Source organism: Taudactylus pleione, unplaced genomic scaffold, assembly GCF_031769625.1.
Source record: "Taudactylus pleione unplaced genomic scaffold, aTauple2 ptg000744l, whole genome shotgun sequence".
Lineage (NCBI taxonomy): Eukaryota > Metazoa > Chordata > Amphibia > Anura > Myobatrachidae > Taudactylus > Taudactylus pleione.
Genome location: NW_028285146.1, coordinates 229349 through 254035, shown reverse-complemented (window position 1 = coordinate 254035; position 24687 = coordinate 229349). Strand labels below are relative to the sequence as shown.

Genomic DNA, 24687 nt, shown 5'->3' with positions numbered 1-24687 from the left:
TGAAATGATAGCAGCTTTTATTTAGTCCGAGTACAACAGTATTACTGATGGGAGCATTACAGACTTTATCCTATAAGGAGACAGCGCAGTATACTCCCAAATAGTGGGATGTGATGTGAACAGGACAGCAAAACATCACTTACACAGCATTTACTGTGACATCCAGGTGTGTGTGTGTAGCGGTGTGTGTGTAGAAGGTGTGTGTAGATGGTGTATGTGTAGCGGTGTGTGTGTAGAAGGTGTGTGTGTAATACTGGATGTGGGGCAGTTTCAAACATTTAGCTGTGTGACACAATCTGTTCAGCTGGTGATAGCAGGGAGCGGCCTCGGTCTGTGACTACCCCAAACGCAGGTCCTTTGCTTCTCAGCGCCTGTCCAGATCTCGGGCCCTTTGTGTTGCAGCTTCCACGGCGTTCATTACCGTGGCTCTCAGACCCCCCTTTTCCAGTTCGTGGAGGCCATGTATTGTGGTCCCTCCGGGGGTGCAGACGTCTGAGCGCAGCTTTGCCGGGTGGTCCCCAGTCTCTAGAATCATCTTTGCAGCCCCCTTAAATGACAGAATAAATAGATTAATGGGGAAGATGATCTGTAACAGTGTTCCCCCAATATGTGCAGGGGAAGGTGAAGTCCCTATTACATAATCCTGGCATCCACCCCCCGGGAGGTATGAAACCAACACAGCCTGGACGGGCCCGCTCATTAATGACGTTCCCCGCCAAAGAGTGAGGGGGGGGGGGGGGACTTAATATCTTCCAAATGTGACCAGACCCCCTTTAAGTGTGTTGTATCTTTTTACTGACACCATGGAGCATTCACAGCTAGAGGTCAGGAGACGCCACAAGAGGCAGGAAATGTATCACACACAAGACTTCCACCCCTTTCACATTACCGGCAATAACCCAGGTCACTGTGCAGTGTGCAAGGGCCCACTTGAAATAACCCATGTGGAGCAACCCGGCATTTCAACCCGGGTAACGAGCAGGGTTGAACACGGGTTCAACTCGGCTTGGCACATGCCTGTGGTGACGTCAAGTCTGAAAGGGGCCTCATCTAGGATGGACCGTGTACAAAATCCCAAGGGCGACCCGGCATTGCGATGTGAAAGCAGTTTTCGGTGGTGTGAGGGCACGCTCATGATACGGGCAGACTAGGCCGGAGAGGTAAAGTGCGCCAGTTACTAATATAGATTTATGGAAGCATTGTCCTGTGGATTTGTTATCCGCACTTACCAGCAGAGTCTGGGCTGCAATGCGGCGTGCGAGGTCACCAGACATTCCCATCTTCACTGCACCATCCGCTAAAGCTTCTGCAAACACGTAAACCTGATGAGAGCAACACATGTGAGGAGACTGAATCCGGGAAATGTCATTACCGCGTCCATTTACAAAGGGCTGAACAAGAGACATACAAGTAACGGCTGAGATAAGATTATCAGATAGGAAACCCGACTACAGAAGGAGGCAATTCCCTAGATTGCAAAACTACAGGATAGACAACAGTCTGACAGTGCTCTTAAGGCCCCCATACACAGGGCGATTTTTCACACGATATAGCAGTTTTCGACTGATCGTAAGGTCCAATCGTGTAAAAAAATGGCGTTTTCTAGACTATTACGATGCCCATGAGCCTTCCCCGCAGTCGTGTATCGGCAACGTAGATCAAATGGTTTTGCAGAAAGCTTTCGACCGATCGAGTACGATGTGACGCATCTTAATACATCGTATCGTATGGTCATTTGTACAGTCGTACCTTTTCTAAACACAAATCGTACAGAATGGCAAAGGTAGAATTTTCAAGGGAAATCGTATGTGCCATCGGATCTGATACAAATCGCCCCGTGTATGGGGGCCTTAACTCTCCTCCGTACAGGCTGCCCTCTCTCAGACTCCCCTCCCCTTCCAAGCTGCCCTCCCCCACACTGACCCACCCCTCAGACTCCCCTCTTCTTCCAAGATGCCCTCCCCATACTGACCCACCCCTCAGACTCCCCTCTTCTTCCAGGCTGCCCTCCCCCAGACTGACACTCCCCTCCCCTACCAGACTGACCCACCCCTCAGACTCACCTTCCCTTCCAGGCTGTCTCCTGCTTCTTGATTGTCCCATCACACACACTCGCCCCCGCTTCCAGGCTGCCCTCCCCCAGACTCGCCCCCGCTTCCAGGCTGCCCTCCCCCAGACTCGCCCCCGCTTCCAGGCTGCCCTCCCCCAGACTCGCCCCCGCTTCCAGGCTGCCCTCCCCCAGACTCGCCCCCGCTTCCAGGCTGCCCTCCCCCAGACTCGCCCCCGCTTCCAGGCTGCCCTCCCCCAGACTCGCCCCCGCTTCCAGGCTGCCCTCCCCCAGACTCGCCCCCGCTTCCAGGCTGCCCTCCCCCAGACTCGCCCCCGCTTCCAGGCTGCCCTCCCCCAGACTCGCCCCCGCTTCCAGGCTGCCCTCCCCCAGACTCGCCCCCGCTTCCAGGCTGCCCTCCCCCAGACTCGCCCCCGCTTCCAGGCTGCCCTCCCCCAGACTCGCCCCCGCTTCCAGGCTGCCCTCCCCCAGACTCGCCCCCGCTTCCAGGCTGCCCTCCCCCAGACTCGCCCCCGCTTCCAGGCTGCCCTCCCCCAGACTCGCCCCCGCTTCCAGGCTGCCCTCCCCCAGACTCGCCCCCGCTTCCAGGCTGCCCTCCCCCAGACTCGCCCCCGCTTCCAGGCTGCCCTCCCCCAGACTCGCCCCCGCTTCCAGGCTGCCCTCCCCCAGACTCGCCCCCGCTTCCAGGCTGCCCTCCCCCAGACTCGCCCCCGCTTCCAGGCTGCCCTCCCCCAGACTCGCCCCCGCTTCCAGGCTGCCCTCCCCCAGACTCGCCCCCGCTTCCAGGCTGCCCTCCCCCAGACTCGCCCCCGCTTCCAGGCTGCCCTCCCCCAGACTCGCCCCCGCTTCCAGGCTGCCCTCCCCCAGACTCGCCCCCGCTTCCAGGCTGCCCTCCCCCAGACTCACACCTGCTTCCAGGCTGCCCTCCTCCGGATCCAGACTCACCCAATTCCAGGTTACCCTTCCCTCCCCCAGACTCACCCCTTCCACACTGACCCTCCTCTCAGACTTAACCCTGCTTCCAGGCTGACTCTCCCTACATACTAACCCCCACTTCCAGCATGACCCTCACCTCGTACTCACTCCCGCTTCCATGCTGTCCTTACACAGACACGTCTTGATTCCACACTGCAACCTCCCCTGAGTCTCCCCACTTAGCAACCACTCTCTCTACTCACCCTGCCCTCACCCGGCACTCACATATGCCACTCCGCTGCCGCTGAGTCCTGTGTGGATATCAATGTAGGCCTCTGGAGTCTCCTCACACAATCCACATTCAGACAGAAGGCTCTTTAACATGTCTGCCTCCTGCTGCTCCGCACAGGAACCACGAGAGAACACCAGCGCCCCCTCCTGGATCATACACGGCAGGTTGGGAGACATGCGGAGAATCTTGGTACCAGGAGGAGAGAGCTGGAGAAAATAATGGTTACAGGTTCACAGGTCCTCGCAAGCAGCATGCACCGTTTCGATAAATTATAATATATCATAACGGGGTACAAAAGCCCGAAATCCTCACAGTAATAAGCTGTATAATAACAACACTAAGGGCTCAGTTTATCAAATTATTTCTCTTCAACTTAACTATTTCGCATTGCACATGCCCGGACCCAGAAGTGATATCCTGTGTACATGCAAGATACTGTTGGTACATTTCCACCCCAAAAAAGGTTTGCAAATATTAATAAATCGTCCCCTAAATCTTTTACAGGGCTCATCATCCACATGCAGAGTCTGTGATGTCAGTCACTGTCCCCGGGCTCATCTTCCACGTGCAGAGTCTGTGATGTCAGTCACTGTCCCCGGGCTCATCTTCCATGTGCAGTCTGTGATGTCAGTCACTGTCCTGGGCTCATCTTCCATGTGCAGAGTCTGTGATGTCAGTCACTGTCCCGGGCTCATCTTCCATGTGCAGAGTCTGTGATGTCAGTCACTGTCCCGGGCTCATCTTCCATGTACAGAGTCTGTGATGTCAGTCACTGTCCAGGGCTCATCTTCCATGTGCAGAGTCTGTGATGTCAGTCACTGTCCTGGGCTCATCTTCCATGTGCAGAGTCTGTGATGTCAGTCACTGTCCCGGGCTCATCTTCCATGTACAGAGTCTGTGATGTCAGTCACTGTCCCGGGCTCATCTTCCATGTACAGAGTCTGTGATGTCAGTCACTGTCCAGGGCTCATCTTCCATGTGCAGAGTCTGATGTCAGTCCCTGTCCTGGGCTCATCTTCCATGTACAGAGTCTGTGATGTCAGTCACTGTCCTGGGCTCATCTTCCATGTGCAGAGTCTGTGATGTCAGTCACTGTCCTGGGCTCATCTTCCATGTGCAGAGTCTGTGATGTCAGTCACTGTCCTGGGCTCATCTTCCATGTGCAGAGTCTGTGATGTCAGTCACTGTCCCGGGCTCATCTTCCATGTACAGAGTCTGTGATGTCAGTCACTGTCCCGGGCTCAACTTCCATGTGCAGAGTCTGATGTCAGTCACTGTCCTGGGCTCATCTTCCATGTGCAGTCTGTGATGTCAGTCACTGTCCTGGGCTCATCTTCCATGTACAGAGTCTGTGGTGTCAGTCACTGTTCCGGGCTCATCATCCATGTGCAGAGTCTGTGGTGTCAGTCACTGTCCAGGGCTCATCTTACATGTGCAGAGTCTGTGATGTCAGTTACTGTCCCGGGCTAACCATCCATGTGCAGAGTCCGATGTCAGTCACTGTCCCGGACTCACCATCCATGTGCAGAGTCTGTGAGGTCAGTCACTGTCCCGGGCTCACCATCCATGTGCAGAGTCTGTGGCGTTAGTCCCGGGCTCATCTTCCATGTGCAGTGTCTGTGGTGTCGGTCACTGTACCGGGCTCCTATTCCATGTGCAGAGTCTGATGTCAGTTATTGTACCGCTGCTTGGGAGTATCACCAGCTCATTGGACTCACCTTGGCCAGGGTTTGTAGGGACACTCCAGCAGCCATAGAGATGATCACATGATTACTGGTTACGGTAGATGAAATCTCCGCCAGCACCGTGGGGATAATGTGCGGCTTGGTCGCCAGGAAAATGACATTACAATCATAGAGGACAACGACATTGGAATGAGTTGTGTTGCAGCCATGATCCTATGGGTGGAACCAGCAGTGAGAAGACAGATTAACGAGCAGGCAATTAATATATACTTATGTACAGCCATGGCCAAAAGTTTTGAGAATGACACAAGTTTTGGTTTTCACAAAGTTTGCTTCTTCAGTGTTTTTAGACCTTTTTGTCAGATGTTACTATGGTATACTGACGTAATATTACAAGTATTTCATAACTGTCAGAGACTTTTATTGACAATTACATTAAGTTTATGCAAAGAGTCTATATTTGCAGTGTTGACCGTTCTATTTCAAGACCCCTGCAATTCGCCCTTCCATGCTAAAATTCAACTTCTGGGCAACATACTGACTGATGGCCGCCCATTCTTGTCTAATAAATGCTTGGAATGTTAGAATTTGTGGGTTTTAGTTTGTCCACCCGCCTCTTGAGGATTGACCACAAGTTCTCAATGGGATTAACGTCTGGAGTGTTTCCTGGCCATGGATCCAAAATGTCGATGTTTTGTTCCCTGAGCCACTTAAGTTATCACTTTTGCCTTATGGCAAGGTGCTCCATCATGCTGGAAAAGGCATTGTTCCTCACCAAACTGTTCTTGGATGGTTGGGAGAAGTTGCTCTCGGAGGATGTTTTGGTACCATTCTTTATTCATGGCTGTGTTCTTAGGCAAAATTGTGAGTGAGCCCACTCCCTTGGCTGAGAAGCAACCCCACACATGAATGGTCTCAGGATGCGTTACTGTTGGCATGACACAGAACAAAGACATTTGGAGGATGGCCTGGTGTCAAGAAGGGCAGCAAAGAAGCCACTTCTCTCCAGGAAAAACATCAGGGACAGACTGATATTCTGCAGAAGATACAGGGATTGGACTGCTGAGGACTGGGGTAAAGTTATTTTCTCTGATGAATCCCCTTTCAGATTGTTTGGGGCATCTGGAAAAACGCTTGTCCGGAGAAGGCAAGATGAGCGCTACCATCAGTCCTGTGTCATGCCAACAGTAAAGCATCCTGAGACCATTCATGTGTGAGGTTGCTTCTGAACCAGGGGAATGGGCTCACTCACAATTTTGCCTAAGAACAAAGCCATGAATAAAGAATGGTCCCAGCATGATGGAGCACCTTGCCATAAGGTAAAAGTGATCACTAAGTGGCTCGGGGAACAAAACAATCTAAATTTTGGGTCCATGGCAGGAAACTCCCCAGACCTTAATCCCATTGAGAACTTGTGGTCAATACTCAAGAGGAGGATGGACAAACAAAAGCCCACAAATTCTGACACACTCCAAGCATTGATTAGGCAAGAATGGGCGCCCATCAGTCAGTATGTTGCCCAGAAGTTGAGTGACAGCATGCCAGGGCGAATTGCAGAGGTCTTGAAAAAGAGGGGTCAACACTGCAAATATAGACTCTTTGCATAAACTTAATGTAATTGTCAATAAAAGCCTCTGACACTTATGAAACACTTGTAATTTTTAGGGATGTGCAGGCTCAGATTTTCCCGCCAAATTTGTATTTTTCCAGCCAAAAAATGGGTTTTAGAAAGCGGTAAAACGTCATCTTTCATGTACAAACATCATCATTCCTGGACAAAAGTCCAGGAATGATGATGTTTGTCCATGAAAGATGACATTTTGCCTCTGAGACCCGATTTTTGTCTGGAAAAATCCTTATTTGACGGGAAAATTCGACCTAATCTGAGCCTGCACATCCCTAGTAATGTTACTTCAGTATACCATAGCATACCTCCCAACTATTGAAGAGAGGGATGCGGGACCCCTCGCGAGCCGAAGGCGCGCCCCCCAAAAGGGGGTGGGGCTTCCACTAAGGGGCGAGGCTTCCCTTAAAGGGGCGGAGCCCGGCGGCAACCCCCCGTTCTCGTCACTATAGGGGACGTGCCCAACACTCTCCGAGATGCTGGGGAGCCCCCCAGGCTCTCCCTGCGCTAGTGAACAGATGCCATGTGATGCATCTGTTCACCTTCTGCACACCTGCTGCAGTGGGTGTGCTCTCCCCAACTTCCCCCCCACCGCGGGACAGTTGGGAGGTATGCCATAGTAACATCTGACAAAAAGGTCTAATTAACACTGAAGCAGCAAACTATATGAAAACCAATACTTGTGTCATTCTCAAAACTTATGGCCATGGCTGTACAATCATTGACAAATCACAGATATTTGGATGACTGTTCTCTTGTTACAGTAGGATCATGATAATATGACATTAATGCAAATTTTATGTATTAAACGTGGAATAGATACACCATCCAAACTATGCTGGTCTCTACCTTCTCTCATATGAAAATTATTCTGTATGTGACTTACCTGGAAATACTGCAGGTTGGTGTCTGATGGAGCACTCACTGTAATGTGCTTAACTGGCACTTTCCCTAAAACAGCACAAACAGAAACATAAACCTCACAGGAGGAGGAGAGATGCAAAGACAGCTGGAAGAGGCAGCGAGTCCACACAGTGACCTATCACTGTGATAATAGGAGCACAGTACAGATGTACAGTGATAGCGAGAGCAGTGATTACAGCGTATGCGCAGTGATAATGATTACAGAGTATCCGCAGTGATAGTGACAGCAGTGATAGTTATTACAGAGTATATGCGCAGTGATAGTGTGAGCAGTGATAGTGATTAGAGTCTGCGCAGTGATAGTTAGAGCAGTGACAGTGATTACAGAGTCTGCGCAACGAAGGTGATTAGTCTGCGCAGTGATAGTGAGCAGTGATACTGATTACAGAGTATATGCGCAGTGATAGTGTGAGCAGTGATAGTGATTACATAGTATGTGCAGTGATAGTGATTACAGAGTATGTGCGCAGTGATAGTGTGAGCAGTGATAGTGATTACATAGTATGTGCAGTGATAGTGATTACAGAATATATGCGCAGTGATAGTGTGAGCAGTGATAGTGATTACAGAGTATATGCGCAGTGAGTGTGAGCAGTGATAGTGATTACAGAGTATATGCGCTGTGATAGTGTGAGCAGTGATAGTGATTACAGAGTATATGCGCTGTGAGTGTGAGCAGTGATAGCGACTAGAGTCTGCACAGTGATATTTAGAGCAGTGATAGTGATTACAGTCTGCGCAGCGAAGGTGATTAGTCTGCGCAGTGATAGTGAGCAGTGATAGTGATTACAGAGTATATGTGCAGTGATAGTGTGAGCAGTGATAGTGATTACAGAGTATGTGCAGTGATAGTGTGAGCAGTGATAGTGATTACAGAGTATATGCGCTGTGAGTGTGAGCAGTGATCGTGATTACAGAGTCTGCACTTTTATAGTGATTAGAGTCTAAGCAGTGATAGTGAGAGCAGTGATAGTGATTATAGAGTATGTGTAGTGATAGTTATTACAGTGTATATGCGCAGTGATAGCGACTAGAGTCTGCACAGTGATATTTAGAGCAGTGATAGTGATTACAGAGTCTGCGCAGCGAAGGTGATTAGTCTGCGCAGTGATAGTGAGCAGTGATAGTGATTACAGAGTATATGCGCAGTGATAGTGATTACAGAATAACAAGAGATATGGTAAGAACTTACCTTTGTTATCTCTGTTTCTACGAAGTCCATAGGGTCCACAGGGTTGACCTTGGGGTATAGCTGGATCTGGATCCACGGGCACCACGCAGTGAAAGCTTTGCTGCTCCCAGGATGCACTTGGGTCCATCCTCCTCTATACCCCGCCCCCGGCCACAGGCACCTCAGTTGGTAAGCAGCTAAGGCCGGAGGAGGAGACTAAACAGAGAGAAGGAAGACTGGAACACACAAGAAACCATACTCACAGAAATGGGAGACTGAAAACCGGTGACCAGCCACACAGCCCATTTGAAGCCAGGTGCGTCAGGGCGGGCGCCCTGTGGACCCTATGGACTTCGTAGAAACAGATAACAAAGGTAAGTTCTTACCATATCTCTTGTTTTCTACTTCAGGGTCCATAGGGGGTCCACAGGGTTGACCTTGGGGATGTCCCAAAGCAGTTCAACTAAGGGCGGGGACGCTCCTGTGCTGAAAGGAGTACCCGGCGCCCAAAGGATGCATCCTGAGAGGCGAAGGTGTCAAACGCATAAAACCTCAAAAACGTCTGAATTGAAGACCAAGTGGCCGCCTTACACAGCTGAACAGCGGAGGCGCCACGTCTAGCAGCCCAAGAGGGACCCACAGAACGAGTGGAATGAGCCTTAACAGAGGCTGGCACAGGTAAACCCTCCTGTGCATAAGCCTCACAAATAACTGAACGAAGCCAACGGGCTAATGTTTGCTTGTTTGAAGGCCAACCCCTCTTGTGAAAACCGAAGAGGACAAACAAAGAATCCGACTTCCTAACCGAAGCAGTCCGGTCCACGTAGATTCTAAGTGCCCGGACTACATCTAAGGAAGCCTCACCAGCGGAAAGATCAGGTGACTGAAAAGCTGGCACAACAAATTCCTGATTAATGTGGAACTTGGAGACCACTTTGGGCAAAAACTCAGGACGAGTGTGGAGCACCGCCCTGTCCTGGTGAAAAATCAGAAAAGGGGGGCGACAGGAAAGCGCCCCCAATTCTGAAACCCTCCTGGCAGAAGCAATTGCCAGGAGAAAAATGGTCTTAAACGTCAGCCACTTGAGCTCCACCGACTCAAGCGGCTCAAAAGGAGGACCCTGCAAGACCCGCAGTACCACCGCCAAGTCCCACGGAGCCACGAAGGGAGGCTGGATCCTGAGAACACCTTGGAAAAAGGTGTGAACATCTGGCAGTGTAGCAATCCGTCGCTGAAACCACACGGACAAAGCAGACACATGAACCTTCAGAGAGGCCAGGCGTAAGCCGAGGTCCAAACCAGATTGAAGAAACTCCAAGATTCTGGAAACCCGGAACACCTGCGGATCATAGTTTCTGGATTCACACCACTGAAAATAAGTGCGCCACACCCTGTGGTAAATCCGCGCGGAAGCAGGCTTGCGTGCCCTAAGCATGGTACCAATGACCGAACTGGAGAAACCCCTAGACCTCAAGACTGCTGTCTCAAGAGCCACGCCGTCAAAGACAGCCGACCCAGATCCGGGTAAAGGCAGGGCCCTTGAGACAACAGGTCCCGACGCTGAGGAAGAAGGTACGGAGCGTCGATGGAGGCACCTCAGATCGGAGTACCAAGGACGTCTGGGCCACGCCGGAGCCACCAGCACGAGCGTGCCGCCGTCCTGCTTGAATTTCCGCAGAACCCGAGGAAGCAGGGATATCGGAGGAAACAGATACGCCAGGTGAAACGTCCATTTCACCGACAGAGCGTCTACCAGACAGACGCCTGCGTCTCTTGTCCTTGACCCGTAAACGGGCAACTTGTGATTGTGACGGGAGGCCATCAAGTCCAGCTCCGGCAGCCCCCACCTGTCCACGAGTAGCTGAAACACCTCTGGGTGAAGCGACCATTCCCCAGGATGCACGTCGTGACGGCTGAGGAAGTCCGCCTCCCAATTGAGGACTCCGGGAATGAAGACTGCCGAGATCGCTGGAACGTGACACTCCGCCCAAGCAAGAATGCGAGACACCTCCGACATTGCTGCCCGACTGCGAGTTCCCCCTTGGTGGTTGATGTACGCCACCGTGGTGGCGTTATTGGACTGCACCTGAACCGCCCTTCCGTGAAGAGCGGGGCCGGACGACTGCAGGGCCCTGTACACAGCCCGCAGTTCCAGGATGTTGATGGGGAGAAGTGCTTCTTCCGCGGACCAACAACCCTGAAGCGATAATGAGCCGGTCACTGCCCCCCAACCCCGGAGACTGGCATCCGTCATGAGCAGGACCCAGTCCGGGACCCAAAAGGGGCGCCCCTCGACCAGATGCGCTGTCTGAAGCCACCAAGCCAAAGACTGCCGAACCTCCGGGGACAACACCAGCATCTGAGAGCGGATCCGGTGAGGTAACCAGTTTCATTCCGATAGAATCAGCCCCTGCAGGGGCCGGGAATGGAACTGGGCAAATTCCACCATGTCGAATGTCGACACCATGGACCCCAGAACTCTCATAGCTGAATGGACCGACAGGCGGCAACTGCTCAGGCAACTGTGTATCCGCAGCTGCAGGGAGGAGACCTTCTCCGGAGTCAGGAAAATCCGTTACTGACGAGAATCCAGCAGGGCTCCCAAATGAACCATCCGCTGTGATGGAATCAGGGAGGACTTCTTCCAATTTATCAACCACCCGTGTGCTTGAAGACAAGCAATGGCCAGGTGGAGATGTCGAAGAAGCACCTCCGGGGAGCTCGCCAGCAGCAGAAGATCGTCCAGGTACGGCAACAGACGTAGACCCTGACCCCGAAGGTGGCCAGCCATAACTGCCATCACCTTGGTGAACACCCTCGGAGCCGTGGAAAGGCCGAAAGGCAATGCCCGAAAATTGGTAGTGATGGTTCAGGATAGCACACCTCAGATACCGCTGATGTGCTGGTGCTATGGGCACATGGAGATAGGCGTCCTGGATATCGAGGGAGACCATATAATCCCCGGGTTCCATTGCCAGAATGATGGAACGTAACGTTTCCATCCTGAACCTGGGAACTCTGAGGTATCTCGGGAAGGACTGGCCCTTGGCCTTACCCTGAACCCGAAAGGACCGAAAGGCAGAGCTCCTCACTTTAGCCGGCGCAGAGGCCGAAGGGAGAAAAGCCGACTTGGACAAATAGTAAATCACCATTAAAAGGCAAGGCCTCCAGACCCTTTTTTGAATCTGCATCAGCCCTCCAGGACCTCAGCCACAGGGAGCGCCGAGCAGACACCGCTGCAGCCGACACCCTAGAAGTGAGCAGGCAGGCATCCAAAGACGCTTCCCCGATACAGGAAGCTGCATCCCGCATCTGTCCCACTAACGCTCTCTGAATATCCGGAGCCTCATCAGGAAAGGTATCCTCCAAGGCATTGGCCCATGCCTCAATGGCTTTAGCCACCCAGGAGATAGCCATGGACGGGTGAGCCACCGCCCCGGAAAGAGAATAAATGGACTTTAAACAAGTCCACCTTCCTGTCCGTGGGATCCTTCAAAGAGGAGATAGACGGCAATGGCAGCGTCGCACTTTTGATCAAGCGGGTAACGTGGGAATCCACCGCCGGCGGAGTCTCCCATTTCCTGCAATGAGCTTCAGGAAAAGGATAGTTCGCCGCCAACCTCTTCTGTGGATGGAACCTCTTACTGGGTAATTGCCAGGCCGACGCCATATGATCCGATAATTGATCAGACAGGGGGAACACAGTTGAAGTCACCTTGGCCTTTTTAAAATTAGGAAACTTCGACCTAGGAGCCGGCGCATCATCCTCAACATGTAGGATAGCCCGCACCGCCCTGAGGCTGGAACATTAATGGAGGACTTAGCTTCCACCTCCTGCCCCATGGCATCAGAGTCAGAGTCCTCATGGATTTATCCATCATCTGAGGACACTTCCGAGTCCGACAACTGCGCAGCTAGTGAACTCACAACCGGACGTTTAGACGCCCTTGGTGGCACATCACCTTGCAACATGGACTGAAACGCAGAGGATGAAGCCGCCAGACTCTGTACGGAGCTGGAGAGAACATCCACCCAAGGCGGAGGAGCAGTCGGAGCAAAACTCTGCAAAGGCACTACAGACTGACGCGTCACTGGGGAAGACTGCACATACACAGGCAGTCCCGAGTAAGGACCCACAGTCTGGGCCCCGGGGGAGACCGCAACATTTGTGGAACACCCGGGGAATGGGGGATGGTGGGCTGCAGCAACGCCCTAGAAGGGACCGCTGATGGGACCGATAACCGGTCCGCAATAGACGCCAGCACCTGTGAAAACATCGCCCAAGGAGGGTCCTGTGATACAGGGGGGTTGGAGGGGCCCGGTACCCGCTGGCACAGACCATGCTGAGATAAGTCCTCCCCATCAACTCCAGCAGCACAGCGTCTGCAGGAAAATAGCACAGGAGCCACAGAGCGCTCAGTCTCCTCATCCGACATGATACCGTAAATCACAAGAAATACGTATCACCAGAGGAATTACGGTATTAACACCCACGCACTCACCAGTATGCGACACAACAGCCCAGATATGGTACTGTGTAGCACACAACAGTATGTGACTGACCCCACAAATACGTGTTTTATATAAGTGAGGGTCTCAGAAAAACGCCCTTCCCCCACACACCTGCCGGGCCGTAGGAGAAGGAAAGGGATAGTTATAAGCTGACAGCAAGGAGAATAAGTCACAGACAGGCAGCACTAGCAATAGTCACATACAATGCAGAAAAGTTAGTACTCACTGCACCTTCCGCTACAATCAACCACCCAGATTCAGTGTCTGGGAGGGCTATAGCGCTGTGTACACTGTCCTTTAGCAGGGGAGAGGTACACAGGGGGACCGGTCCACTTGATACCGCCTGGGAGTCTGCGATGCCTGCCAGTAAAGATGGCCGCCGGAGACCTCAAAAGGAGGAGTGGCCGTAAGATAAGAGCAGCTCAGCGACGCCAGACTGCTAGTTGAAAGGCGCGCTGAGCTGAGGGGAGGAGCCGCTAGACAGGGAAGGCTGCCTCCCCTGGCTAGCAATTAACCCCCGGGTTGCCGGTCCCGCTACCAGCCTGTTACCCTGGTGGTCTAGCGGACACGCGGGGTATTCCTCAATAGAGGGGGAGCCCGCCGCCCCCGCTAGCGCCTCCGGTCTGTCCCCAGAGACCGGAGGCTTGTGACTGCATAAAAAGTATCCGCGGGCCGCCGCACGCGGCGACCCGCGGCTTACCTGATCCCCGTCGCGTCTGGCAGCAGTCAAGGGAGTCCCCAGAGCCCGGCTAGTACAGGCTCTGGGGTCCCGCCGCGATCCCCAGAGCTGTACTGGCGTCGCGGCGCCAGCGGGGAGGAGCGGCAGCGTGGACGTCCTAAAGGACAGTCTGATGCTGCCGCTCTAAAAGTGTAAAAAAAGTAGAAAAAAAAATAAAAAATTTATCTTTTAAAATAAAGCTTAGGGGCTGCTCCTGCAGCCCCACTGCGACAGGGTGACCAGACTCCGGCCGGGCACCAACTAAAACTGAGGTGCCGGGGGCAGGGTATAGAGGAGGACGGACCCAAGTGCATCCTGGGAGCAGCAAAGCTTTAACTGCGTGGTGCCCGTGGATCCAGATCCAGCTATACCCCAAGGTCAACCCTGTGTACCCCCTATGGACCCTGAAGTAGAAATATGCGCAGTGATAGTGATTACAGAGTATATGCGCTGTGATAGTGTTAGCAGTGATAGTGATTACAGAGTCTGCACTTTTATAGTGATTACAGAGTCTGAGCAGTGATAGTGAGAGCAGTGATAGTGATTATAGAGTATGCGGTAGTGATAGTTATTACAGTGTATATGCGCAGTGATAGTGTGAGCAGAGATAGTGATTAGTCTGCGCAGTGATAGTGATTACAGAGTATGTGCAGTGATAGTGAATACAGAGTATATGTGCAGTGATAGTGTGAGCTGTGAGTGATGACAGAGTATGTGCAGTGATAGTGATGACAGAGTATACGCAGTGATGGTGAGAGTAGTGATTACAGTATGCGCAGTGATAGTGTAATAGTGATTACAGAGTATGTGTAGTGATAGCGAGAGCAGTGATAGAGATTATAGAGCAGGGCTTGACAAATCCCGGGGGCCAGGTCGCCAGTGCTACCAGATTTTGCTGCCTGGCTACTAGATTTTGCAGTGAGGAAGGAAGCAGATCCTCATCAGCTCCGGCGGAGATTCGTGCCTATAGTATTGCGGTGTTTATATCATGCACAGGAGTGCATGTGCTGAGTGTCGCCTGCGGTGACTGCTGTGCCTGTGTCCGTTCCGGCCTGCACTGATGACTCCTCTCCATCCTGGCCTGCTCTGATCCTTGCTGTCTGTCCCAGTCTACGCTGATCCTCCTGTACGTCCCGGCTGTCTACTGTCTCCTATCTCCGTCTGCATAGAGCTCTCCGGTAGCAGGGTCTATGCATGGCCAGGGATTGCGAAGCGGCTGCAGATGTGTGACCACGAGGGGAGGGGGGGGGTTTTGTTGTACTTTCTGGCACCATTGTTTTATATGAAATGTGGTCCGTTATTACTGGAGGGTGGAGCAGGGGAGCGAGCTGTGCAGAGCAGTGAGGGAGCCTCCATGTTACTGTAGCCATTCAACTGTGACCATTTTGCGGACTAGTATAGTGTGTATAAGTGTTACATAACACACAGAGCTGTGCTCCTCACTCACTCCTGTAATTTCACTTGTATCCTGGCTCCTACATTTTAGAAAAATTCGTCAAGCCCTGTTACAGAGTATGTGCAGTGATAGTGTGATAGTGATTACAGAGCATGTGCAGTGCATCACATCATAGATGATCTGAATCAGTGCGATACAGACGGCCTCTCACCATACAGTGGGCAGCACAGTATATCGTCGGGGCTACAGACAGAAAGCCTGTCCATACCCCACTACTATCTGCTGCACACAGGGTGAGGCACCTCCAGATTGTACAGGAACGGGACAGTAAATGATGGGAAACGGGTCATGTGGTGCGAAAGAGGGGAGCAGCGGGTGTGCAGCGAGAGAGAGAGGGCGCAGCGGGTGTGCAGCGAAAGTTAAGAGGAAAAAGTAGAGTGGGAAGAGAGTAGGGAACGTGAAGAGAGAGAGAGAGGAAGAGAGAGTAGGTACAGTGAAGAGAGTAGGGAGATAGAGAGGAAGAGAGAGTAGGGAGAGAGAAAAAGTAATGTGGAGAGAGTCTGGAAATAGAGGAAAAGAGTAGGGAGTGGGAAGAGAGAGTAGGGAGTGGGAAGAGAGAGTAGGGAGTGTGCGGAGAGAGAGTAGGGAGTGTGTGGAGAGAGTAGGAAGAGAGCGTAGGGAGAGAGTAGGGGGAGTGAGGAGAGTAAGGTGTGAGAAGAGAGTAGGTAATGTGGAGAGAGAGTAGGGAGTGTGAGGAGAGAGAGTAGGGAGTGTGAGGAGAGAGAGTAGGGAGTGTGAGGAGAGAGAGTAGGGAGTGTGAGGAGAGAGAGTAGGAAGAGAGTAGGGAGTGTGAGGAGAGAGAGTAGGGAGTGTGAGGAGAGAGAGTAGGGAGTGTGAGGAGAGAGAGTAGGGAGTGTGAGGAGAGAGAGTAGGGAGTGTGAGGAGAGAGAGTAGGGAGTGTGAGGAGAGAGAGTGTGAGAAGAGAGAGTAGGGAGTGTGAGGAGAGAGTAGGAAGAGAGTAGGGAGTGTGTGGAGAGAGTAGGCAGTATGAGGAAAGAGTAGGGAGTCAGAGTAGGGAGTGTGTGGAGAGAGCGTAGGGAGAGAGTAGGGGGAGTGAGGAGAGTAAGGTGTGAGAAGAGAGAGTAGGGAGTGTGAGGAGAGAGAGTAGGAAGAGAGTAGGGAGTGTGAGGAGAGAGAGTAGGCAGTGTGAGGAGAGAGAGTAGGGAGTGTGAGGAAAGAGTGTGGAGAGAGAGTAGGGAGTGTGTGGAGAGAGTAGGAAGAGAGCGTAGGGAGTGTGAGGAGAGAGTAGGGGGAGTGAGGAGAGTAAGGAGTATGAGGAGAGAGAGTAGGGGGAGTGTGGAGAGAGTAGGGGGAGTGTGGAGAGAGTAGGGGGAGTGTGGAGAGAGTAGGGGGAGTGTGGAGAGAGTAGGGGGAGTGTGGAGAGAGTAGGGGGAGAGAGTAGGGCGTGTGGAGAGAGTAGGGCGAGTGTGGAGAGAGTATGAGGAGAGAGAGAGCGCAGGGGGAGTGAGGAGAGAGAGAGCGCAGGGGGAGTGAGGAGAGAGAGAGCGCAGGGGGAGTGAGGAGAGAGAGAGCGCAGGGGGAGTGAGGAGAGAGAGAGCGCAGGGGGAGTGAGGAGAGAGAGAGCGCAGGGGGAGTGAGGAGAGAGAGAGCGCAGGGGGAGTGAGGAGAGAGAGAGCGCAGGGGGAGTGAGGAGAGAGAGAGCGCAGGGGGAGTGAGGAGAGAGAGAGCGCAGGGGGAGTGAGGAGAGAGAGAGCGCAGGGGGAGTGAGGAGAGAGAGAGCGCAGGGGGAGTGAGGAGAGAGAGAGCGCAGGGGGAGTGAGGAGAGAGAGAGCGCAGGGGGAGTGAGGAGAGAGAGAGCGCAGGGGGAGTGAGGAGAGAGAGAGCGCAGGGGGAGTGAGGAGAGAGAGAGCGCAGGGGGAGTGAGGAGAGAGAGAGCGCAGGGGGAGTGAGGAGAGAGAGAGCGCAGGGGGAGTGAGGAGAGAGAGAGCGCAGGGGGAGTGAGGAGAGAGAGAGCGCAGGGGGAGTGAGGAGAGAGAGAGCGCAGGGGGAGTGAGGAGAGAGAGAGCGCAGGGGGAGTGAGGAGAGAGAGAGCGCAGGGGGAGTGAGGAGAGAGAGAGCGCAGGGGGAGTGAGGAGAGAGAGAGCGCAGGGGGAGTGAGGAGAGAGAGAGCGCAGGGGGAGTGAGGAGAGAGAGAGCGCAGGGGGAGTGAGGAGAGAGAGAGCGCAGGGGGAGTGAGGAGAGAGAGAGCGCAGGGGGAGTGAGGAGAGAGAGAGCGCAGGGGGAGTGAGGAGAGAGAGAGCGCAGGGGGAGTGAGGAGAGAGAGAGCGCAGGGGGAGTGAGGAGAGAGAGTAGGGCGTGTGTGGAGAGAGAGTAGGGCGTGTGTGGAGAGAGAGTAAGGCGTGTGTGGAGAGAGAGTAAGGCGTGTGTGGAGAGAGAGTAAGGCGTGTGTGGAGAGAGAGTAAGGCGTGTGTGGAGAGAGAGTAGGGCGTGTGTGGAGAGAGAGTAGGGCGTGTGTGGAGAGAGAGTAGGGCGTGTGTGGAGAGAGAGTAGGGCGTGTGTGGAGAGAGAGTAGGGCGTGTGTGGAGAGAGGAGGAAGAGAGCATAGGGAGAAAGTAGGGGGAGTGAGGAGAGTAAGGTGTGAGAAGAGAGAGTAAGGTGTGAGAAGAGAGAGTAGGGAGTGTGTGGAGAGAGTAGGAAGAGAGAATAGGGAGTGTGTGGAGAGAGCGTAGGGAGTGTGTGGAGAGAGCGTAGGGAGTGTGTGGAGAAAGCGTAGGGAGTGTGTGGAGAAAGCGTAGGGCGTGTGTGGAGAGAGAGTAGGGCGTGTGTGGAGAGAGAGTAGGGCGTGTGTGGAGAGAGAGTAGGGCGTGTGTGGAGAGAGAGTAGGGCGTGTGTGGAGAGAGAGTAGGGCGTGTGTGGAGAGAGAGTAGGGCGTGTGTGGAGAGAGAGTAGGGCGTGTGTGGAGAGAGAGTAGGGCGTGTGTGGAGAGAGAGTAGGGCGTGTGTGGAGAGAGAGTAGGGAGAGCGAGTAGGGAGTGTGTGGAGAGAGGAGGAAGAGAGCATAGGGAGAAAGTAGGGGGAGTGAGGAGAGTAAGGTGTGAGAAGAGAGAGTAGGGAGTGTGAGGAGAGAGAGTAGGGAGTGTGAGGAGAGAGAGAAGGAAGAGAGTAGGGAGTGTGTGGAGAGAGTAGGCAGTATGAGGAAAGAGTAGGGAGTGAGAGTAGGGAGTGTGGAGAGAGAGAGCAGGGCGAGTGTGGAGAGAGAGAGCAGGGCGAGTGTGGAGAGAGAGAGCAGGGCGAGTGTGGAGAGAGAGAGCAGGGCGAGTGTGGAGAGAGAGAGCAGGGCGAGTGTGGAGAGAGAGAGCAGGGCGAGTGTGGAGAGAGAGAGCAGGGCGAGTGTGGAGAGAGAGAGCAGGGCGAGTGTGGAGAGAGAGAGCAGGGCGAGTGTGGAGAGAGAGAGCAGGGCGAGTGTGGAGAGAGAGAGCAGGGCGAGTGTGGAGAGAGAGAGCAGGGCGAGTGTGGAGAGAGAGAGCAGGAAGAGTGTGGAGAGAGAGAGCAGGAAGAGAGCGTAGGGAGAGAGTAGGGGGAGTGAGGAGAGTAAGGTGTGAGAAGAGAGAGTAGGTAATGTGGAAAGAGTAGGTAATGTGGAGAGAGAGTAGGGAGTGAGGAGAGAGTAGGGAGAGAGTATGCAGTGTGAGGAGAGAGAGTAGGGAGTGTGAGGAGAGAGAGTAGGAAGAGAGTAGGGAGTGTGTGGAGAGAGTAGGGAGAGAGTAGGCAGTGTGAGGGGAGAGAGTAGGGAGTGTGTGGAGAGAGTAGGGAGTGTGTGGAGAGAGTAGGGAGAGCGAGTAGGGAGTGTGTGGAGAGAGGAGGAAGAGAGCATAGGGAGAAAGTAGGGGGAGTGAGGAGAGTAAGGTGTGAGAAGAGAGAGTAGGGAGTGTGTGGAGAGAGAGTAGGGAGTGTGAGTAGAGAGAGTAGGGAGAGAGCGCAGGGGGAGTGAGGAGAGAGAGCGCAGGGGGAGTGAGGAGAGAGAGCGCAGGGGGAGTGAGGAGAGAGAGCGCAGGGGGAGTGAGGAGAGAGAGCGCAGGGGGAGTGAGGAGAGAGAGCGCAGGGGGAGTGAGGAGAGAGAGAGTAGGGCGTGTGTGGAGAGAGGAGGAAGAGAGCATAGGGAGAAAGTAGGGGGAGTGAGGAGAGTAAGGTGTGAGAAGAGAGAGTAGGGAGTGTGTGGAGAGAGTAGGAAGAGAGTAGGGGGAGTGAGGAGAGTAGGGAGTGTGTGGAGAGAGCGTAGGGAGTGTGTGGAGAGAGCGTAGGGAGTGTGTGGAGAGAGCGTAGGGAGTGTGTGGAGAGAGCGTAGGGAGTGTGTGGAGAGAGGGTAGGGAGTGTGTGGAGAGAGGGAGTGTGTGGAGAGAGGGAGTGTGTGGAGAGAGCGTAGGGAGTGTGTGGAGAGAGCGTAGGGAGTGTGTGGAGAGAGCGTAGGGAGTGTGTGGAGAGAGCGTAGGGAGTGTGTGGAGAGAGCGTAGGGAGTGTGTGGAGAGAGCGTAGGGAGTGTGTGGAGAGAGCGTAGGGAGTGTGTGGAGAGAGCGTAGGGAGTGTGTGGAGAGAGCGTAGGGAGTGTGTGGAGAGAGCGTAGGGAGTGTGTGGAGAGAGCGTAGGGAGTGTGTGGAGAGAGCGTAGGGAGTGTGTGGAGAGAGCGTAGGGAGTGTGTGGAGAGAGCGTAGGGAGTGTGTGGAGAGAGCGTAGGGAGTGTGTGGAGAGAGCGTAGGGCGTGTGTGGAGAGAGCGTAGGGCGTGTGTGGAGAGAGCGTAGGGCGTGTGTGGAGAGAGCGTAGGGCGTGTGTGGAGAGAGAGTAGGGCGTGTGTGGAGAGAGAGTAGGGCATGTGTGGAGAGAGAGTAGGGCGTGTGTGGAGAGAGAGTAGGGCGTGTGTGGAGAGAGAGTAGGGCGTGTGTGGAGAGAGAGTAGGGCGTATGTGGAGAGAGAGTAGGGAGTGTGTGGAGAGAGAGTAGGAAGAGAGTAGGGGGAGTGAGGAGAGTAAGGTGTGAGAAGAGAGAATAGGGAGTGTGTGTAGAGAGGAGGAAGAGAGCGTAGGGAGAGAGTAGGGGGGAGTGAGAAGAGTAATGGTGCGTACACACTGGGCGATAAAGTGGATGACTGAACGATAACGATATCGTTATCGTTCAGTCGTCCACTTTATCGTCCATTTTTAAGCCCAAAAAGATGAACGATGACGACGACGCGCGTTCCCGCGGGTCGTTCGTCATCATCGTTCATCGGGCTGACATGCAGACCAACCTGACGATCTCGTCAGGTTGCTGCATGTCAGGGAATGGGGGAGAGAGCCCAGCGCTGAACGATATCGTTAATGATATCGTTCAGCGGCTGTGCTCAATGTCATAAAACATTGAGCACAGCCTGCCGGGGACACACTACACGATATCGCTCAGGGAGCATATCGTCTAGTGTGCATGCACCTTAAGGTGTGAGAAGAGAGAGTAGGGAGAAGGTGGAGAGAGTACGGGGAGTGTGGAGAGTAGGGAGTGTGAGGAGAGAGAGTAGGGAGTGTGTGGAGAGAGCGTAGGGAGTGTGTGGAGAGAGCGTAGGGAGTGTGTGGAGAGAGCGTAGGGAGTGTGTGGAGAGAGCGTAGGGAGTGTGTGGAGAGAGCGTAGGGAGTGTGTGGAGAGAGAGTAGGGCGTGTGTGGAGAGAGAGTAGGGCGTGTGTGGAGAGAGAGTAGGGCGTGTGTGGAGAGAGAGTAGGGCGTGTGTGGAGAGAGAGTAGGGCGTGTGTGGAGAGAGAGTAGGGCGTGTGTGGAGAGAGAGTAGGGCGTGTGTGGAGAGAGAGTAGGGCGTGTGTGGAGAGAGAGTAGGGCGTGTGTGGAGAGAGAGTAGGGCGTGTGTGGAGAGAGAGTAGGGCGTGTGTGGAGAGAGAGTAGGGCGTGTGTGGAGAGAGAGTAGGGAGTGTGTGGAGAGAGAGTAGGGAGAGCGAGTAGGGAGTGTGTGGAGAGAGGAGGAAGAGAGCATAGGGAGAAAGTAGGGGGAGTGAGGAGAGTAAGGTGTGAGAAGAGAGAGTAGGGAGTGTGAGGAGAGAGAGTAGGGAGTGTGAGGAGAGAGAGTAGGGAGTGTGAGGAGAGAGAGTAGGGAGTGTGAGGAGAGAGAGAAGGAAGAGAGTAGGGAGTGTGTGGAGAGAGTAGGCAGTATGAGGAAAGAGTAGGGAGTGAGAGTAGGGAGTGTGGAGAGAGAGAGTAGGGCGAGTGTGGAGAGAGAGAGTAGGGCGAGTGTGGAGAGAGAGAGCAGGGCGAGTGTGGAGAGAGAGAGCAGGGCGAGTGTGGAGAGAGAGAGCAGGAAGAGTGTGGAGAGAGAGAGCAGGAAGAGTGTGGAGAGAGAGAGCAGGAAGAGTGTGGAGAGAGAGAGCAGGAAGAGAGCGTAGGGAGAGAGTAGGGGGAGTGAGGAGAGTAAGGTGTGAGAAGAGAGAGTAGGTAATGTGGAAAGAGTAGGTAATGTGGAGAGAGAGTAGGGAGTGAGGAGAGAGTAGGGAGAGAGTATGCAGTGTGAGGAGAGAGAGTAGGGAGTGTGAGGAGAGAGAGTAGGAAGAGAGTAGGGAGTGTGTGGAGAGAGTAGGGAGAGAGTAGGCAGTGTGAGGGGAGAGAGTAGGGAGTGTGTGGAGAGAGTAGGCAGTGTGTGGAGAGAGTAGGGAGAGCGAGTAGGGAGTGTGTGGAGAGAGGAGGAAGAGAGCATAGGGAGAAAGTAGGGGGAGTGAGGAGAGTAAGGTGTGAGAAGAGAGAGTAGGGAGTGTGTGGAGAGAGAGTAGGGAGAGAGCGCAGGGGGAGTGAGGAGAGAGAGCGCAGGGGGAGTGAGGAGAGAGAGCGCAGGGGGAGTGAGGAGAGAGAGCGCAGGGGGAGTGAGGAGAGAGAGCGCAGGGGGAGTGAGGAGAGAGAGCGCAGGGGGAGTGAGGAGAGAGAGCGCAGGGGGAGTGAGGAGAGAGAGCGCAGGGGGAGTGAGGAGAGAGAGCGCAGGGGGAGTGAGGAGAGAGAGCGCAGGGGGAGTGAGGAGAGAGAGCGCAGGGGGAGTGAGGAGAGAGAGAGTAGGGCGTGTGTGGAGAGAGGAGGAAGAGAGCATAGGGAGAAAGTAGGGGGAGTGAGGAGAGTAAGGTGTGAGAAGAGAGAGTAGGGAGTGTGTGGAGAGAGTAGGAAGAGAGTAGGGGGAGTGAGGAGAGTAGGGGGAGTGAGGAGAGTAGGGAGTGTGTGGAGAGAGCGTAGGGAGTGTGTGGAGAGAGCGTAGGGAGTGTGTGGAGAGAGCGTAGGGAGTGTGTGGAGAGAGCGTAGGGAGTGTGTGGAGAGAGCGTAGGGAGTGTGTGGAGAGAGCGTAGGGAGTGTGTGGAGAGAGCGAGTGTGTGGAGAGAGCGTAGGGAGTGTGTGGAGAGAGCGTAGGGCGTGTGTGGAGAGAGCGTAGGGCGTGTGTGGAGAGAGCGTAGGGCGTGTGTGGAGAGAGCGTAGGGCGTGTGTGGAGAGAGCGTAGGGCGTGTGTGGAGAGAGCGTAGGGCGTGTGTGGAGAGAGCGTAGGGCGTGTGTGGAGAGAGCGTAGGGCGTGTGTGGAGAGAGCGTAGGGCGTGTGTGGAGAGAGCGTAGGGCGTGTGTGGAGAGAGCGTAGGGCGTGTGTGGAGAGAGCGTAGGGCGTGTGTGGAGAGAGCGTAGGGCGTGTGTGGAGAGAGAGTAGGGCGTGTGTGGAGAGAGAGTAGGGCGTGTGTGGAGAGAGAGTAGGGAGTGTGTGGAGAGAGAGTAGGAAGAGAGTAGGGGGAGTGAGGAGAGTAAGGTGTGAGAAGAGAGAATAGGGAGTGTGTGGAGAGAGGAGGAAGAGAGCGTAGGGAGAGAGTAGGGGGGAGTGAGAAGAGTAATGGTGCGTACACACTGGGCGATAAAGTGGATGACTGAACGATAACGATATCGTTATCGTTCAGTCGTCCACTTTATCGTCCATTTTTAAGCCCAAAAAGATGAACGATGACGACGACGCGCGTTCCCGCGGGTCGTTCGTCATCATCGTTCATCGGGCTGACATGCAGGCCAACCTGACGATCTCGTCAGGTTGCTGCATGTCAGGGAATGGGGGAGAGAGCCCAGCGCTGAACGATATCGTTAATGATATCGTTCAGCGGCTGTGCTCAATGTCATAAAACATTGAGCACAGCCTGCCGGGGACACACTACACGATATCGCTCAGGGAGCATATCGTCTAGTGTGCATGCACCTTAAGGTGTGAGAAGAGAGAGTAGGGAGAAGGTGGAGAGAGCGTAGGGAGAGAGTACGGGGAGTGTGGAGAGTAGGGAGTGTGAGGAGAGAGAGTAGGGAGTGTGTGGAGAGAGAGTAGGGAGTGTGAATAGAGAGAGTAGGGAGTGTGAATAGAGAGAGTAGGGAGTGTGAATAGAGAGAGTAGGGAGTGTGAATAGAGAGAGTAGGGAGTGTGAATAGAGAGAGTAGGGAGTGTGAATAGAGAGAGTAGGGAGTGTGAATAGAGAGAGTAGGGAGTGTGAATAGAGAGTAGGGAGTGTGAATAGAGAGTAGGGAGTGTGAATAGAGAGAGTAGGGAGTGTGAATAGAGAGAGTAGGGAGTGTGAATAGAGAGAGTAGGGAGTGTGAATAGAGAGAGTAGGGAGTGTGAATAGAGAGTAGGGAGTGTGAATAGAGAGAGTAGGGAGTGTGAATAGAGAGAGTAGGGAGTGTGAATAGAGAGAGTAGGGAGTGTGAATAGAGAGAGTAGGGAGTGTGAATAGAGAGAGTAGGGAGTGTGAATAGAGAGTAGGGAGTGTGAATAGAGAGTAGGGAGTGTGAATAGAGAGAGTAGGGAGTGTGAATAGAGAGAGTAGGGAGTGTGAATAGAGAGAGTAGGGAGTGTGAATAGAGAGAGTAGGGAGTGTGAATAGAGAGTAGGGAGTGTGAATAGAGAGTAGGGAGTGTGAATAGAGAGAGTAGGGAGTGTGAATAGAGAGAGTAGGGAGTGTGAATAGAGAGAGTAGGGAGTGTGAATAGAGAGAGTAGGGAGTGTGAATAGAGAGAGTAGGGAGTGTGAATAGAGAGTAGGGAGTGTGAATAGAGAGAGTAGGGAGTGTGAATAGAGAGAGTAGGGAGTGTGAATAGAGAGAGTAGGGAGTGTGAATAGAGAGAGTAGGGAGTGTGAATAGATAAAGTAGGGAGAGAGTAGGAGGTGCGTGGAGAGTAGGGAGTGTGAGTGATTACCGGCCTGTATGATCCCGCTCAGGATCCCCCGCGCCATCTTGCCGGCCCCGATACATCCCACCCTCCGTTCAGCCCCCGCTGCCGCCATCTCTCTCTCCCGGTACAGGGGCGGGGCCTGGTGCCACGTTATACACATGAATGACTGG

The 24687-nt window shown here is 53.7% G+C and overlaps 1 protein-coding gene across 1 annotated transcript; it reads right to left on the bottom strand.

The window, feature by feature from the left end:
• PYCR3 (pyrroline-5-carboxylate reductase 3) lies at window positions 1–24652 on the bottom strand. Its single transcript, XM_088457183.1, has 6 exons — window positions 24542–24652; window positions 7471–7535; window positions 4994–5173; window positions 3269–3481; window positions 1230–1322; window positions 1–547 (listed from the first exon to the last, which is right to left on the bottom strand). The coding sequence occupies exons 1-6, from the start codon at window positions 24627–24629 to the stop codon at window positions 365–367; spliced, it is 822 nt and encodes a 273-aa protein (XP_088313309.1). The 5' UTR covers window positions 24630–24652; the 3' UTR covers window positions 1–364.
• Between the last annotated feature and the right edge of the window lie 35 nt (window positions 24653–24687).